Genomic DNA, 16,756 nt, shown 5'->3' with positions numbered 1-16,756 from the left:
AGACTTGCTGGCCAGTCTCTAGGGCATTCCAAGACCTATTGAAACGACCCCAGGGGGGCAAGTCATTCATTCAATGTTTGAAACTTTGGTGCCTCACATTGGGCTGCACACATATGACCAAGGTCCAGAAACACCTGCAAGAGGTCCTCATATCAGGCTCCCATCACAGCAGCAAGGATGACAGGAATCAAGGGATACATGTGCCTCACCATTGGCTGCAAACCAAAGCAAAAAGGAGCTCAAGGATCAAGGAGAAAACACTAGCTCACCATTGTCCACTAGCAGCAAGGATGTGTGTTTGTGGGGCATCACTACGCAGCTCTAAGAGAGCTTTTGAATTTGCCACCACGAGGAGGTACAAGAACAGTTCTCTAGTGACATATCTAAGCAGCACCATGCTACTAGATGATGGCGCACTGTGTGTTAGGAAATGGAGTCAAGATGAGTCAGTTTGGTGTGTTCTAGCGTGAGTTCTAGTCTAGTGTGTCCTATGGATGCCATGTGTCATATTGGGAGTTATCCCATATGCATTGGTGTTCATATGTGTGTGTGTGCTCTATATAAGAGCTGTACTTGTCTAGTGTCAAATCAATCAAGTATCAAGCCTACAAACTCTTTGGTCTACATGTGAGTACATTGCTCTTGCTATTTCATTTCTATTTCATTATGTCTCTCTTTGAGTATCATTATCTCTCTCTTTAGCCTACTCTCTCTCTCTCTCCCTCTCCACCATGCACCTTCATGTGATATCAGAGCCTCCTTTCCTACCTTTCCCTTCTCCATGCTCAATCTAGAGGATGAGGGAAGCTTGCAAATGGAAGCCATCCTCTCCTCCATGATTGAGCTCCCTTCCACTCCTTTCTCCCCATCTTGTTCTCTTCTCACATTTAGCCTCCCCATGAGCTGCTCTTCTTCAACAAATTCAAGCTTTGAGCTGTTGCCATTAGTGAACCTGCTGGTCTTGGAGCTCTTCATCGCAAAAACTTCACTCTAGATCCCTTTTTCAGCAAGTTCGTGGCCTCTCTACCAGCCACCACATTGTTTTGGGGATTTAGGGTTTGATTGAGGTCATTTTTCAGCTGTTGCTTTTATCTCTACAGTCGCCCATCTCTATTGCTATTGGATGACACTCTGAATAACAAATCTAGTGCCGAAATCTGAGGAAAACAGTCAAAAGTGTGTTTTTAATCCTAAAAGTCGAGTTTTGAAAAAAAAAAAAATTTCAAAAAAGAGACTTCTATTAAGTAAGAAAGAAACTCGCTAGAGCAAGCTCTAAGCGAAAATACAACATCATGAAATCATGAGGATAAATAAACCCCCCCTCAAAGTGAGGTGGAAAACAACCAAGGTTGAGGCTGAAAGTGCCACCTCAACCCTGTAAGAGTCTCAGAGAAGAAAGGAGAGTCCTTCCATTCCCTGAAGAAAGAAGCCCTCATAGCTCAGGCTGCACGGGAGTCTCCCTGTATCCTCATCCATATGGCCATCAAAGTATGTACGATATCTGTCCAGATACTAGCCAAAGTGTGCAAGGGATGAACCTGAGTACCCTCCATATCCTCTGTACATCTGGCCCTCCAGATATGCCAGGATGCAATGCTCGCTAAAATCTCCCAAGAAGTATCCACCGAGACATGTACATCTGTAAAAGGAAGGTGTGGTACCATATCCAACGAACAAGACTCAATCTGATGACGTCGAACCAAAATAGCCCGAGAGGAGTCAAGTCTCTCATAGAATACCTGAGGCCCTGTAAGAGAAAGCCAAGCCACTGAGCCCCATGTCATAAAGAATGGGGAGTGGGCAAAGTGACTGAAAATCCTGGCTACCCCCATCCAAATCATCCTCGCATGTTTGCAGTCCCATAAACAATGCTGAATAGTCTCCGAAGTAGAGAGGCAACGAGGGCAAGTAGGGTCGGCTCTGAACCTGGATCTCCAAAGGTTCACTGCAATCCCACCATGGATAGAGAGCCAAAAGAAAAGAGTGATCTTTCTATTCCTGTGGGATTTCTAGAGTCTCCTCCAAAAGCACCTCTGCAGATCCGCAGTGATATCAAATGTCTCCCCAACTCTGGAAGGTCTCCAACCTCTATCACTGAGGTGAAATCTCCTAGCATTACTGACCGTGTAACGAAAGAAGGGGATGCTCTTCTCTTGATGCCCTGCGTCAATCCACTCCCACTCTCCAGGATCCCACTGCAAATACCTAATGGGAACTCCCCCGTAAAGCCAAAGCCTCCAAGACCCGGTGGAGAGAAGCCGGGGGTCTGGGTCGAGGAACCACTTTGAATCTGATCCCTGCACAAAAAGACCTACGACCCTGATAGGCTGATAAGCAGAATCAAGCAAGATGTCCTCTGTGGATCTGAGCAATCTCTCACCATCCTGCAGATATCACAATCTTTTTTTTTTTCCCAAAAAAGAGACTTTTATTAAGTAAGAAAGAAACCTGCTAGAGCAAGCTCTGTGCGGAAATACACCATGCTAAGCATGTAATAAAAACACCTCAGAGGAATGAGGTAGAAAGAAACCAAGGCTGAGGCTGAACATGCCATCTCAACCCTGTAGAAGTCTCAGCAAAGAAGGGAGAGTCTCTCCAATCTCTGAGAAAAGTAACTCTCTTGGAGGAGGCTGCTCGAGATGATCCTTGCATGGTCGCCCAAATGGCCATCAGAGTATGTATTGTATCTGTCCAAGTACTGTGAGAAGGGTGAACCTGAGAACTCTGCAAAGCCTCAGTGCACCTGGCTCTCCAAATGTGCCATGCTGCAATGCTAGCTAGGATCTCCCATGGAGAGTCGATCGAGGAGTGAGCAGCCCTGAAAAGAGTGGCCGGAACATCCTCTAGAGAGCACGACTCCACAAGGTGTCATCGGATGTGAAGAGCCCAAGAGGAGTCAAGTCTCTCAAAAAATACCTAGGGCCCTGAAAGAGTAAGCCAAGCCACTGATCCCCAGGTCATATAGAAAGGTAGGCGAACAAAAGTGGCTAAAAGTCTTGCAATCCCCTTCCATATGCTTCTCGCCTGTCTGCTATCCCATAGGCAGTGCTGTATTGAAGCAGAAAGGTAGCGAGGGCAAGAAGGGTCAGCTCCGAACTTGGACCTCCAATGGTTCACTGCTATCCCACCATGAATAAAAAGCCAAAAGAAGAGAGTGATTTTTCTATTCCGGTGGGATTTCCAGAGCCTCTGCCAAAAAATTCTCTGCAAGTCAGCAGAAATTTGAAAGACCTGAAGCGGAACCCCGCCCCTCGAAAAAGTACCTGCCCAAGTGGAGGAAGTGATTGGCATATCATCTGTGCCTACCCAAACCTCTGGAAGGGCTGCCTCAATTTGCAAGATCCTCCCTGCACTCCCTCTGAGATGTCCTGTCAACCTTGATTTGGTTTCCTCTGGAAGCCTGCGAAAAGCTTTCCAAGACCCCATAGAAAAAGTAGGTCCCCTCTCCCACCTGGACCACTGCATGTAGAGTGAGGCACCCAGTGGCCTACCAAGATCATCTAAAATACTGTCATTCCACATGATGGGTTGCCTATCAATCTCTTCCCGAGAGGAAGGAGGAATCCTCCGAAGAGCGCTTCTGAAACTGGCCCAAGCTTTCAGAAAGGCAACCATGAGAGGGGACGAAGGTGACCTGAGGTGTACTGTGGTGAAGATCCATCTAACACTGCTAATCCAGTCTCCTCCTGAAGAAGGTGTGCACCTCTGTATGCTGCTGATAAGAAAGTCCTTCCACGGTTTCTGCCCTAGCATAAGTCCTCGCACCACCATCTTGCAAAGTAAAGCTCTGCACTGTAAATCTGGATCAATAATATTGAGACCCCCATCCTGTGTAGGGAGGATGAGGGTCTCCCAAGCCACCCTGGCTAAGGCATCTGCTGTGCCATCAAGCCCACTCCAGAGAAAGTTCCTGATCGGTCTTCTGAGCTGAATGATGCAGTCCATAGAACGGCACCAACATGAACAAACAAACCAGGCTGTGGCCAAGAGGACCTGGTTGACCACCACAACTCTAGAGGCAAGATCTAGCTTGGCTGAGCTTAAAAAAAGAATCTGATGCTCTCCAAAACGGGAGCAAACTGCTGCGTGGTAGAAATATCCAAGCTGACCTGGCAGCCCAAATACCTGATAGGCACACCCCTCTAAACCCAAGTGAATCCTATGTCAAGCCCCCAAACTGGAGTATCCTCATCATTGATCCAAAAGCCATTGGATTTATGCCAATTTATCTGCACCCCTACCGTCAAGCAAAATAAATCAAATGCTGTCCTGAAAGAAGTGAGCGTCTGTGGAGGAAGATGTCATAGCTTCGGCCACGAACAAAAAAAGGAAAGGAGCAAGGGGGCATCCCTGACGGAGTGATCTCGAAATCTGAAATCTCTCACCCCTTACCCCACCAATAAGTACCTGGCTGTGGGCTGATCTGTACAAAGAGGAAACGCCTTTGATCCAAGCATCAGTAAAGCCAAAGCGTAGAAGGGTGCCCTCCAAAAAACCCCAATCTACTCTGTCATAAGCTTTTTCAAAATCCAAAAGTAGAATGTTAAGATTCTGGCCACTCTGCATGGCCCACTCTGAAGCTTCCCAGAAAGAAAAAATGTTATAAAAAATGCTTCTGCCATGCACAAATCCTGTCTGAGTGTCATGAATGAGATCAAGGAGAAGTGGCTGCAATCGGAGGCTGATAGCCTTGGCCAGAATCTTGTAACAAGTCCCCAGAAGTGTGATAGGCCTCCACTGGGACACTAAATTTCTGCTACCTCCTTTTGGGATAAGGTGGATGAGACCCTCTGTAAGCGACCCAGGCGTCTCGCCAGAGTCCCAAATGGCCCGCAGGGCTGAAGTAATATAGTCTCCAATCATATCCCAAAATGCAATGAAAAAAGACGGGGTGAGGCCATCTGAACCTAGGCACTTGCCCTTGTGAAGGGCTGAAAGTGCAGTCCTGAACTCTCTGTTGGTGAAAGGTGCGTCGAGTAGAACATGCATACCCGGATTCACCAACACAGGGATACTCTGCCAAATAGCCGGTCTAGCATCCTCTCTATCGTGTGTCCCAGGATGAGCAGTAAGAAGGGTGGCATAGAAATCTGAAGCTATGCGTAAGACATCATTAGGCTCTGTCTGTAAAACCCCATGTGAGTCAATAAGCTGGGATACACTCTCTCTACTATGTCTAGGGCCAAGAGTAGAGAAAAAGTGTTTATTGACTCTACCACCCATCTGAATCCAAAAGGACTCCCGTGCATATGAAAGGCATACTCTGCTCTCTCTAATCACGCAATAACTGCAGATGAGCCCTTGCTGCAGCAAGGCGCTCCTGAATCCAAGCATCTGAAGGCCGTTTCTGCTCTTCCCTCTGCAAAGCTGCCAACTGCTGGCGAACACCAATCTCACGTCTGAGAATATCTCGTCTCCTGGTACAAGCAACTGAGCGGTAAAAGTTGCTAATACCAGAAAGGGCACTGGCTACATGTGATGGATATGGCTGCCCACCTTGGACATGAGCAAACCATATCTGCAGGGCTGCCTCTGTAAGGTCCTCCTCTGTGTAAAAGGCATCTGGAATCCTGATGCTGGCAGACCGGCCTCTCAAGTGAGGCTCTGAGATAGCCAGCACAACAGGGAAGTGGTCTGAAGTGGAAACCCCAGCAGCAATGCATACCGATCCACCTTTGTTTAGTGCCCAGTCATCTACATAGAATCTGTCAATGCGTGCATGAATAGGCATCTATTGCCTCCTGTTCGACCAAGAGAACAGGAGAGACTGTGGCTGAATAAGAAAGGCATCATCACACCAAGTATCTCTGCCACAAAAATGGAAAAGGAAGGCATCCCAAGCTGCTCTCTCCAAAGAATGAAGTCCGCCTTCTCTACCCTCTTTTTTGTCTGACGGTAACTCGACCATGTTAAAGTCACCTCCAATCACCCATGAATCCACAATGGGGGTCCAGGAGAGCAAAGTCTTCCACATAAGGACACGTTCCCCTCCAATCAAAAGAATAATCCACTGAGCTCTAGAGGGAATAATGACTCCGTGCCCAACAACTAAGGGGAGAACCGACTGCGAAACTGAAATAGAAGTGCCCCCCCTGGTGCCCAAGGCAGGCGACCAAAAAGTATGGCCAGAAAGCAACTTGCCTGACTTGGCACAATCTCTAGAATCCAGCTTGTGCTCTTGAATAAATAATATATCAATGGAACCCCCAGTAACACCTGGATGAAGATGATCCCGGATCAGCTGTCTACGGCGGCGATGTGGGATGCCACCTATGCCCTGTATGTTCCAACTAATTATCCTCATCGACGGGAGGATGTAGAGTGGAACACCTTACCCGACCTAGTGGCGGAAACAAACCCCTCAACAGGGGAAGACCTCCTGCTCGAGGGGGGAGGGATGGAACCAAGTGGTGGAAAATCAACAGGGGAAAGAATCCTGGCACCTGAAGAAGAAGCCCTGTCAACAGGAAACCCAATCACTGGCTCCCCAAAAGTAGAAGGCACAAACTCCTCCTTTGGGAAATCTGAACCCTCTGCCAAGGCTGAAAACGAGTTCTTGTGGATCAAGCCAGACACCGGAGTGCGAAGGATCCCTTGTGAGGGAAAAGGATCAATATTGTAAGCTATCCCCTTCCCCCTATTCAAGGGAGGAAGTGAGGAATGCTCTCTATCCCATGTCTGCCCAGCTGCGGAGACCTCTCCTGCCTCAAGGAGAGCATCTGGCACCGCTGGATCTAGGGAAGAAGCTACAACCGGGGAGGAGGTCGAAGCTTTAGCGTCTCAGACTGTGCATGGTGAGACTGGAGGGACAACTCGAGGTGAAGCAGAGTCCACTAAGGTACCCTCGTGAACTGAAGGAGGGATCTGCACACGTACCATAACCCACTGTAGAGCGTCGCGTGTTCCTGAGGTAGGTGGGGATCGAGGAGCAGGTGAAGGACCTGTATCACCCCCCTGTCGAGGCCGAGGAGCAGGTGCTGGACCTGTACCACCACCAATCTGAGGAGGACTGCCATGCGAAGGTCGAGGAGCAGGAGCTAGACCTGTACCACCCCTTTGTCAAGGTCGAGGAGCAAGTGCTGGACCTATACCACCCCCCTGTCCCCCCTGTCGAGGTCATGGGGCGGTAGCTGTACCAGAGGGCTTCTTGGGCCTTTTCTTCTTCCTGGGGCAATCCCTGGCAAAGTGTTCAGAGGTCCTACAAATCCCGCACTGGTCCTGCCTGCCTGAAATCTCTACTCTCTGGTGAAAAAAGAAACCATCCGGGCGCTGGATCATAACGTGATCCATCTTGAGGTTAGGATCCTTGCAAAGGACCCTAACTCTAGAAACCCCATCAGCCTTGGTTGCCTCTACTGCAGTCAATGGCAACCAAGGGAGGGGTGGGATCTCAGCAACTATGCCAAATTGCTCCCCAATAACAGAAAGAAGTCGATGGTAAACCTGGGGAAGCCCGGGGAACCTGATGAAGAGCGAGAAGATTTTCTTATCTACCTCCACTGGGTCGAAACTAATATGAAAGGCTTCAAAGAAGATCTTCCTGTGTCCCAGCTGTAAAAACTCAGCCTTGAGCACAGTGCTCGCAGCCTCTGGAGTGTCAAAAACAACCTGGAAAAAACCTCGTCCCAGAAGATGGACATCTAACAATCGTGGAGTGAGGTCTGGGGGGAGAGCCACAAGCATCCAGTCTCTGGCTTGGGATCTGGAGGGGTGAGACCCGAAGATGCGTGCTAGCAACGTGGTAGAGCATTCAATCTCTACATCCTTCTTGAGCTGCTGCAACTCGTCTTTAGAAAAGGTAATAGTTTTCGCGGCCGGTGGAGGTGGAGTAGGATTGGCTAACGGAGTATCCATCGCCAATCGAGGTGAGGAGGCCGACTCTAACAAATTAAAGGCTCCTTCCGTTCCAAAAAAAGCTGCGGGAGAAAAGGGGGGCAGAAGAAAGGGAAAGGAGGCAAGGAGGAAGCAGGGGGAAGGGGAAAGAAGGGGAGGGTTGAAGGGGAGAGGTTGAGAGGCTGAAGGGGAAAGGGGCAGGCTGAGAGGGAGGGAGGGGGCAGGCTAGGAATAGGAAAGGGAGAGGAAGGAGAAGCTGGAAGGGGGCGGGCTGGGAGGGGAGGGCTGAGAGGGAGAGGAGAGGAAGGAGAGGAAGAGGTAGAGGAAGGAGAAAGAAAGAAAGAAAGAAAGAAATTTTATTAAAGGTCCACGGAAGGCCATACATGGCCTATGGGACACAAAATCATCCGAAAGGGAAATACATCATCAACGATGCGCCAACTAGGTGGCCTCATCGTAATATAGCTAAGATGCCAAAAATGGCTACAAAAATCCTAGATACAAAATGAAATAAATAGAGTACCAAAAATGCCTAGATACAAAATGTAAAATATGAAATATGAGGAACATCGTCTTCCCTAAGGGGTCTGTGATCCAAAGAAATGATGGAAGTCATGGCCATTGACCATGCCTCCTGCCAGGAGTGTGAAGATCTGGGCAAGTGTCAAGTGGGCTGCTGGCGGTGCCAAGTCTCCATGGAGCAATCTCCTCCGAAATCTGCCATCATCCTCCGTCGTCTAGAAATAAAGCGACGGGTACGGCCTCTGTGTAAGATCATCCTGCGGTGCTGTCGGATCATGTCATATGTACATCCTCGGGGTGGAACCATCGGTGCTCTCTGGCAAGATGGGCTATCTCTGTGCTCATGGTCTTGCGCCTCGTCCTGCTCCTCATGAATAACTAGGTCTCTGGCAGGGATGCGACGGTGCTCTCTGAGGAATCTCTCTCTGTATCTGGTGATCTCCCTGATGAACAATGCTAAGAAATACTGATCCTCATACTCCATAATACGAGAGAGAGGTCCAAATCCGTGCCCAAATAAACAGTGAAATCTGCCACAGATCTCATAATATAAAGGGCATCTGCAAACAAAGTGCTCCTCAGTCTCCACCTCCCCCATAGTGCAACAAGGGCATATCCTAGTCTCTCGCTTGGGTCTATGTCCGGTAGGAAGGAGAGGGAGGGGCAGGGAGGGGGCGAGGCAGGCTGAGAGGGGGAGGAGAGGGAGCGGGGAGTGAAGGGAAGGGGGAGGAGAGGGGGGAGGGGGTGGAGAGGCAGGGAGGGGGCGGGGGGGCAGGGGGGCAGGCTGAGAGGCAGGGAGAGGGCAGAAAGACAGAGAGGGGGCGGGGGAGCAAGCAGGGAGGGGGCGGAACAACAGGCAGGGGGAGGGGGTGGAAAAGCAGGCAGGGGGAGGGGGCGGAACAGCAGGGAGGGGGCGAGGGAGCAGGCAGGGGGAGGGGACGGAACAGCAGGCAAGGGGAGGGGGTGGAACAGCAGGGAGGGGGCGGAGCAGTAGGGAGGGGGCGAGGGAGCAGGCAGGGGGAGGGGGTGGGGGAGCAGGCTGAGGGGAGAGAGGGAGGGATGGGCTGAGGGAGAGGGAGCAGCAAGGGAGCAAGATGGTGGGGTGCGGGGACTTATGCGAGGGTAGGAACCGTGGAGGGCCTTTCTTATTAGCAACATGGAGAGGTGCACACCTTCTTCAAAAGAAGACTGGATGAGCAGTATTAGGTGGATCTTCACCACAACACACCTCAGATCACCTTCGTCCCCTCTCATGGTTGCCATTCTGAAAGCATGGGCCAGTTTCAGGAATACTCTTCGAAGGATTCCTCCTTCCTCTTGTGAAGAGATTGATAGGCAACCCATCATGTGGAATGACAGTATTTTAGATTATCATGGCAGACCACTTGGTGCCTCACTCTACATGCAGTGGTCTAGGTGGGAGAGGGGACCTGCATCATCTTTGGGGTCTTGGAAAGCTTTCCGCAGGCTTTTAGAGGAGACCAAGTCTCAATTGACAGGACATCTCAAAGGGAACGTAGGGGATTGGGTAGACACAGATGATATGCCACTCACTTGCTCCACTTGGGCATGTACTTTTACGAGAGGCGGTGTTCGCTTCAGGTTTTGGTTTTTTTAGATGCACAGGAGGATGCTTTAGCTTTTAGTGTGCAGGATGGTGGCAGATTGCTCAGATCCACAGAGGACATCTTGCTTGAGTCTGCTTTTCAGCCTATCAGGGTTGTAGGTCTTTTGGTGCAGCGATCAGATTTAGAGTGGTTCCTCGACCCAGACCCCCGGCAACTCTCCACCGAGTCTTGGAGGCTTTGGCTCTATGAGGGAGTTCCCATTAGGTATTTGCAGTGGGACCCTGGAGAGTGGGAGTGGATTGATGCAAGGCATCGAGAGAAGAGCATCCCCTTCTTCCGTTACACGGTCAGTAATGCTAGGAGATTTCAGCTCAGTAGTAGAGGTTGGAGACCTTCCAGAGTTCCTCATTGGGAGACATTTGATATCACTGCGGATCTGCAGAGGTGCTTCTAGAGGAGACTCTGGAAATCCCACAGTAATAGAAAGATCACTCTCTTCTTTTGGCTTTCTATCCATGGTGGGATTGCAATGAACCTTTGGAGATCCATGTTCGGAGCCCGCCCTAATTGCCCTCGTTGCCTCTCTGCTTTGGAGACTATTCAGCATTGTTTATGGGATTGCAAACAGGCGAGGATGATTTGGATGGGGGTAGCCAAGATTTTCAGTCACTTTGCCCACTCCCCATTCTTTATGACATGGGGCTCAGTGGCTTGGCTTTCTCTTACAGGGCCTCAGGTATTCTATGACAGACTTGACTCCTCTTGGGCCATTTTGGTTCGACATCATCAGATTGAGTCCTGATCGTTGGATGTGGTACCACACCTTCCTTTTACAGATGTACATGCCTCTGTGGATACTTCTTGGGAGATTTTAGCGAGCATAGCATCCTGTCATATCTGGAGAGCCAGATGCACAGAGGCTATGGAGGGTACTCAGATTCATCCCTCGCACACTTTGGCTAGTATCTGGACAGACACCGTACATACTTTGATGGCCGTATGGATGAGTATGCAGGGAGACTCCTGTGCAGCCTCAGCAAGGAGGGCTTCTTTCTTCAGGGAATGGAAGGATTCTCCTTTCTTCTCTTAGACTCCTACAGGGTTGAGGTGGCACTTTCAGCCTCAGCCTTAGTTGTTTTCCATCTCACTTTTAGGGTATTTTTTAAATCCTCATTATTTCATGATGTATTCCGCTTTGAGCTTACTCTCGCGGGTTTTTTCTCCTACTTAATAGAAGTCTATTTCGGAAAAAAGAAAAAAGAGATCTTGCCAGGGAATTTTGTTTTTCCATGCTTTCTATTTTTCCTTATAGTTGAATGCCTTCTGAATAAAAGATAAAGAAATACGGAAAGGGGCGCTATGTTTAGGGCTAATCTAGCCCTCGGGTGTTGTGTTCCAAGTTGATTTGGTTTGCTGTGGAAAGTTCTAAGTGGCTGTAAATTGAGTATTTGCTGGTTGTTATCTGTTCACTGCCCTTTGGAGATCTGGAAGGCCGGTTATAGAAGACATGGGAGAGGTGTACCAGGACCGTTTGAGAGATGCCTCCGGGGCAGATCAGGGATGGCATGCAGGGCTTCCACATGGGCAGCAAAGGATGCTATCAGAAAACTGTCAGATGGCTGGAGCGTAAGTCTGCATAGAAGACAACAACAGATAGGCTGCAAGTACAGGTCAGAGCAGGTACAGCCGTCAGCAACTTTCACGTGGAAGTCAAGCACAGTCTGGGGGGTCGAGGTACCTCTGCAGACAGAGATTGACTGGTTGGTCAGTTTACAGACTAGTCCAACTTCTATATTAAGAGCCCCGGGGGGGGAGGTCTTCATTCAGTGTCGGAGCCTCCAGTGCCTCAAATCAAGCTGCCTACGCAGCAGCAGGGAGGTCCAGAAACACCTACAACAGGTCCTGATATCAGGCTGTCATTACAGCAGCAAGGAGGACAGAAATTAGGGGGGACTTGTGCCTTTCAATTGGCTGCAGACGGAATTATCAAGGAGGTCAAGGATCAAGGAGCAAACGCTGTCTCAACATTGTCTGTCCATCTTAGCAGTAAGGAGATGTGTTTGAAGGGCATCACTATGCAGCCCACTGAAGCTCTAGGGAGCACACAAGCTGATAGTGCTTTGAAGAGCCATGAGGAGGTAGGAGAACAGTTTGTATTGACAGGGGCCCATATTTAGGGAGCACCTTGCTGCTAGATGGTGGCGCACTGTACAGAACTTTGCAAAAGGTTTTGTCCATCTTTGGATTGATATATATTTACTGTTTCTCCTCTTTCGATCATTGCTTTAGGGAGTTGCTTTTGCACTCCTTGGGAGCTGCCATGCGCCCTCCCTAAAGTAGTTGTACTAGAGGGTTTCTTGCTGTCCCATAGACCTTTTGGTTTCCAGTGGACATTAATAGAGTTTCTTTCTTTCTTTCTTTCTTTCTACATTTCTCTCATAGCAGGAGGCAGAGTCGATGGACAGGATTTCCAGTATTATTTTGGTTCTCAGACTCCGTGACACCTGGACTTGTATCTTTGCATTGGCATATTGTACTCATCCCCCCATTTTGCACCCAGGGGCGGTTTCCTTGCATCTAGTTTACTTTGCATTTAGGCTCAGATTTGACATTATGTACTTTCACTTGCATTGTATTGCGTAGCACTTAGATGATATTCGACGATGCCTCTTCTTTGTGGCACGTTGATTTTGTGCTATCTTGTATGCAGAGTTCTTGATGTCCCATGGGCCCATTTTGGCCTTTAGTGGACAATAATACACTTTCTTTCTTTCTTTCTTTCTATGCACTTGTACGCGCTAAGGAAAGAATTGAGATTTGGAATAGCACTATGTGGTTTTTGGGCATATGCTTTTACAAACTTTTGCTGCAGGGAGTGTTGGCTGTAGCAAGCCACCTCCACCTCTGTTTCCTAACATTCACCCCTGTCCCTATGTATTTGTTGGATAACTTCTCTGATGGGGACACGCCATACACACATATTGGTGCATCCTTGGTATTCAGATTACAGAGTCTGGGTCCCAGTAGGATCTCTAGCACAAACGGTATTGCGTCTTAGAACAGTGACCTCTTAGATACAAATATCCAACGCCTTACATGAATAGGTGTTCGGGTTATTAGGGTGTATGACTGTGGTATGCTTTTACTTTACCAAAGTTTTGTATGTGGTGGCATTACATTCTAATATGTCAATTACAGATATTTGTACTTGCATTTTGATTTGTTTTGCTAAGATTTTGAACCTTAGTAAATGTCTTTTTTCACAAGAAATAGACAGGAACATTTAGTATAATGCTTCAAGGTTGGGAATCAAAATTAACAAGCTTGGTTGAGTTGATATGCTGTCTCTCATAAAAGTTCACTGTGAACATAAACTAACTCCAAAGGATGAGTGTCAGGGAGAGGGGAGAATGTTCTATTGTTTTATGATCTGTCCTGAAGGTTTGAGACAGAAATTATGGCATATTGTTGTATAAATTGAGCTACGCCTATCAACCTTAGTAGCCCTCTTGCATTGTGAGCTCTCCTAGTAATTACATGCATGTGTTTGTATAACTAAGATGTGTATCACTTGCTTCTTACTTTTACTTATCCCACAACTATTCTCATGCTTCGATTTCACTAGCTTTCATTTCGTCTTATCTGAATTAATATTATGACTGTCCCTGATTTTGGATGTTCTCTTTCAAATCACACCTTTTCTAAGTTCAACAAATTTTTAGGTTTGGAAAACTAAATTTTGTAGTCGGGATCGTGGTTTGTAGGTTCCACACCACACTTGTTTGTGTGTAGCATTTATGCCAGATGGGAAATCTATAATAAGTGGATGGAGTGATGGTAAGATAAGGGCTTTTGGTCCAGAATCTGGAAATCTACTGTACACAATACTGGATGCGCATGTCACTGTAAGAACCATTCAACTTTGTTCCATCATGGAAACAAATATCATATTATTTTCTTACAATTTCTGTTGTAGATATAGTGCAAACCTTTTAAAATATTTGAAATACAAGAATGATCATGCTCTATAATGATGTGGGTGCATTCATTTAGTGGCATATACAGTAGTACTTTTAGTAGCTTCAAGGAAATACTACTATGGATAGCTTTAATGTTCCATATCTTTGCTGGTTCTATGTAATGCCCACACGCCCAAAGGATCATTTCTAACATCACTGCTATAGGCCTCTTTTTTTTTTCCCAAGAAAATAACTTCATTAAGTATGAATGAAAACCGCGAGAGCAAGCTCAAATGCGGAATACATCATGCTATGCATGAGAAAAAAAAAACAGCCCAAAAGGAGCTAATAAAAAACCAAGGCGGAGGTTAAAAATGCCACCTCAACCTTGAAAATAAGATCCTCTTTAGACTCTGAAAAAAGTAACTCTCCTGGCAATAGCTTATCTAGAGGATCCTTGCATGCTCGCCCATATGGCCATCAGAGTGTGTATTGTGTCAATCCAAATACTGGCCATAACTTGGGAAGGGTGAACCTGAATACCCTCCATCGCCTCTGTACACTTGGCTCTCCAAATACGCCAAGCTGCAATGCTAGCCAGAATCTCCCAGGACATGTCTACTGAGGCATGAGCAGCTCTAAAAGAAGTGAAGGGAACATCCTGGAGGGAACAAGAATCCACTGAGTGTTGCCGTACAATGAGAGCTGGATTTGGATCATGTCCCTCGAAAAACACCTGAAGTGCAGTAAGAGATAACCAAGCCATTGCATCCTAGGTCATATAGAAAGGTGTACCTTTCCAGATCGTCCTCGCCTATCTGCACTCCCAAAGGCAATGATGTACTGACTCAACTGATGTGTTGCAACGAGGACAAGTAGGGTCAGTCCCAAACCTGGATCTCCACAAGTTCACTGCAATTCCTCCATGAACAGAAAGCCAAAATAAAAGAGTGATCTTTCAATTCTTGAGGGATTTCCAAAGCCTACGCCAAAAATTTTTCCGCACAACTATAGAAATCTGAAAACTATCCCAATGAGGGGCTCTGGAGGGCCTCCAACCTCTATTGCTAAGCTGAAATCTCTGGGCATTTCTGACTGTATAACAAAAGAAGGGGATGCTCTTCTCTCGATGCCCCACATCAATCCATTCCCACTCCCGTGGGTCCCACTACAAGAACCTAATAGGGGAACCACCGTATAACCAGAGTCTCCAAGACCCCAGCGCAAGGAGAAGAGGATCGGGGCCCCAACAACATACCACTGTGAGTCCGTGCCCCACTCCATGAAACCTGCAATCCTGACAGGCTGAAAGGCAACCTCCAAAAGATTATCATCAGAAGATTTGGTAAGTCTGTCTCTCGACTGAACATGAAAGACTAGGGTATCCTCATGTGCATCCCACAGGGCAATGTCCTGTAACGGAATTATGGTCCCTGAGAACGCTTCCCACCAAGTGGACTCATGTCACCTGTGTCTATCCACTCTGCTACAATTGCTGCCTCTATCTGTTGTATCTTGCCTGCACTCCCTCTAAGGAGTCTTTGATCCTCTGGAAGTCTCCTAAAGGTCATCCAGGCGCCTATTGTAGAAGTAGGCTGCTGAAGCTGACGAGCAGACATAGAATTTTCGATCACGAAACCATACGTGTCAATCCTTCTCTTCTCTCTCTAGCCTCAACAAGCCCCATCTCCCTAGATAGATCTAGATGCCACATGTCATCCATATAGGGCCTTCCTAATGCAACATCACCCCTCTCTTGGGATGCATTCAATCCTTTGCCCCTAGGCATAATCTTCGCATTAGGCCCTTAGCCTTAGATCTACCTAGTCTGGTGCTATCAACCCTCACCTAGGACCTTGACATTAATTCCCTCCTGATCATTTACATGAAGTGCAAACAAATATATTACAAAGATAGATCCTTTAAGGAAAATGTCGACTGATTCTTCTGAGGTCATGCTACCTCGGCTAGAGCGTAACATTCCTTCCCTCTTCAGACATCAGCGTCCTCGATGATAAAATATGGGAACACTCTCCGCAACTGGTATACGGATTCCCAGGTAGCTTCGGATAGAGGCTGACCATGCCATGCAACCAACACCGTGGGTATCTTCCGATTTCGTATTTGCCTTGTTCCTCGGTCCAGGATTCTATTTGGTTTGCGCCTCGCAATATCCTCTATCTCCTGAAACAAAACCACACCTTCGATTAGTGAGTCACCTGTATGTAAAAATTTCTTTAAGCGCGAAACATGAAAAACCGGGTGCACCTTACACCCCTTTGGCAATTCTAATTTATAGGCTACCTTGCCTATTCTCTTTAGAATTAACCACGGCCCACAGTATCAAGGTGATAACTTAGCACACTCTCCTGAAGTCAACGACTTCGAGTGTGAAGGAACTCTGAGAAAAACTTTTTCTCCTTCCTTAAATACTCTCATAGACCAGTTTTCATCCGCATACACCTTGGCTCTATCCATAGCCTGGCGGATATTAGCTCTCGCAAGGGCTAGCATCTCCCGCATCTGAACCACAAAGTTCACGGCACTAGGCACTTTCTGAGGTACTCCAACTATAGTTGGATTTGCTGGTCTATAACCATAGTTCAGCTCAAACGGACTGAACCCGGTAGAGGAATGTTTTCTACCATTGTAGGCAAACTCCAACAATGGCAACCACTTGTCCCACGTATGTTGCCTCAATGACACATATGCTCTCAGGATATCCTCTAAAGTCTGGTTGACTCTCTCCGTCTGACCATCCGTCTCAGGATGATCCCCACTACTCATTCCCAACTCAGTCCTTAGTGTCTCAAATACCGCTGTCCAAAAATGACCGGTAAATCTGACATCTCTGTCTGACACTATGGATCTAGG

At 47.6% G+C, this 16,756-nt stretch overlaps 1 protein-coding gene across 1 annotated transcript in view; it reads left to right on the top strand.

Moving 5' to 3' along the window:
* The window catches only part of LOC147889951 (cilia- and flagella-associated protein 52-like), a 472,453-nt gene that overhangs the window by 99,946 nt on the left and 355,751 nt on the right, over positions 1-16,756 (top strand). The window contains 1 exon segment of the mRNA XM_087391038.1: positions 13,688-13,828. Coding sequence (XP_087247164.1) covers positions 13,688-13,828 — 141 coding nt within the window.

This window comes from Dipteris shenzhenensis, chromosome 19, assembly GCF_047967505.1.
Source record: "Dipteris shenzhenensis isolate YYH24624 ecotype China chromosome 19, Dip_SZ_1.0, whole genome shotgun sequence".
Taxonomy (NCBI): Eukaryota; Viridiplantae; Streptophyta; class Polypodiopsida; order Gleicheniales; family Dipteridaceae; genus Dipteris; species Dipteris shenzhenensis.
Note: the sequence above shows the minus strand (reverse complement) of the source record. Positions and strands in the feature narration are given on the sequence as shown.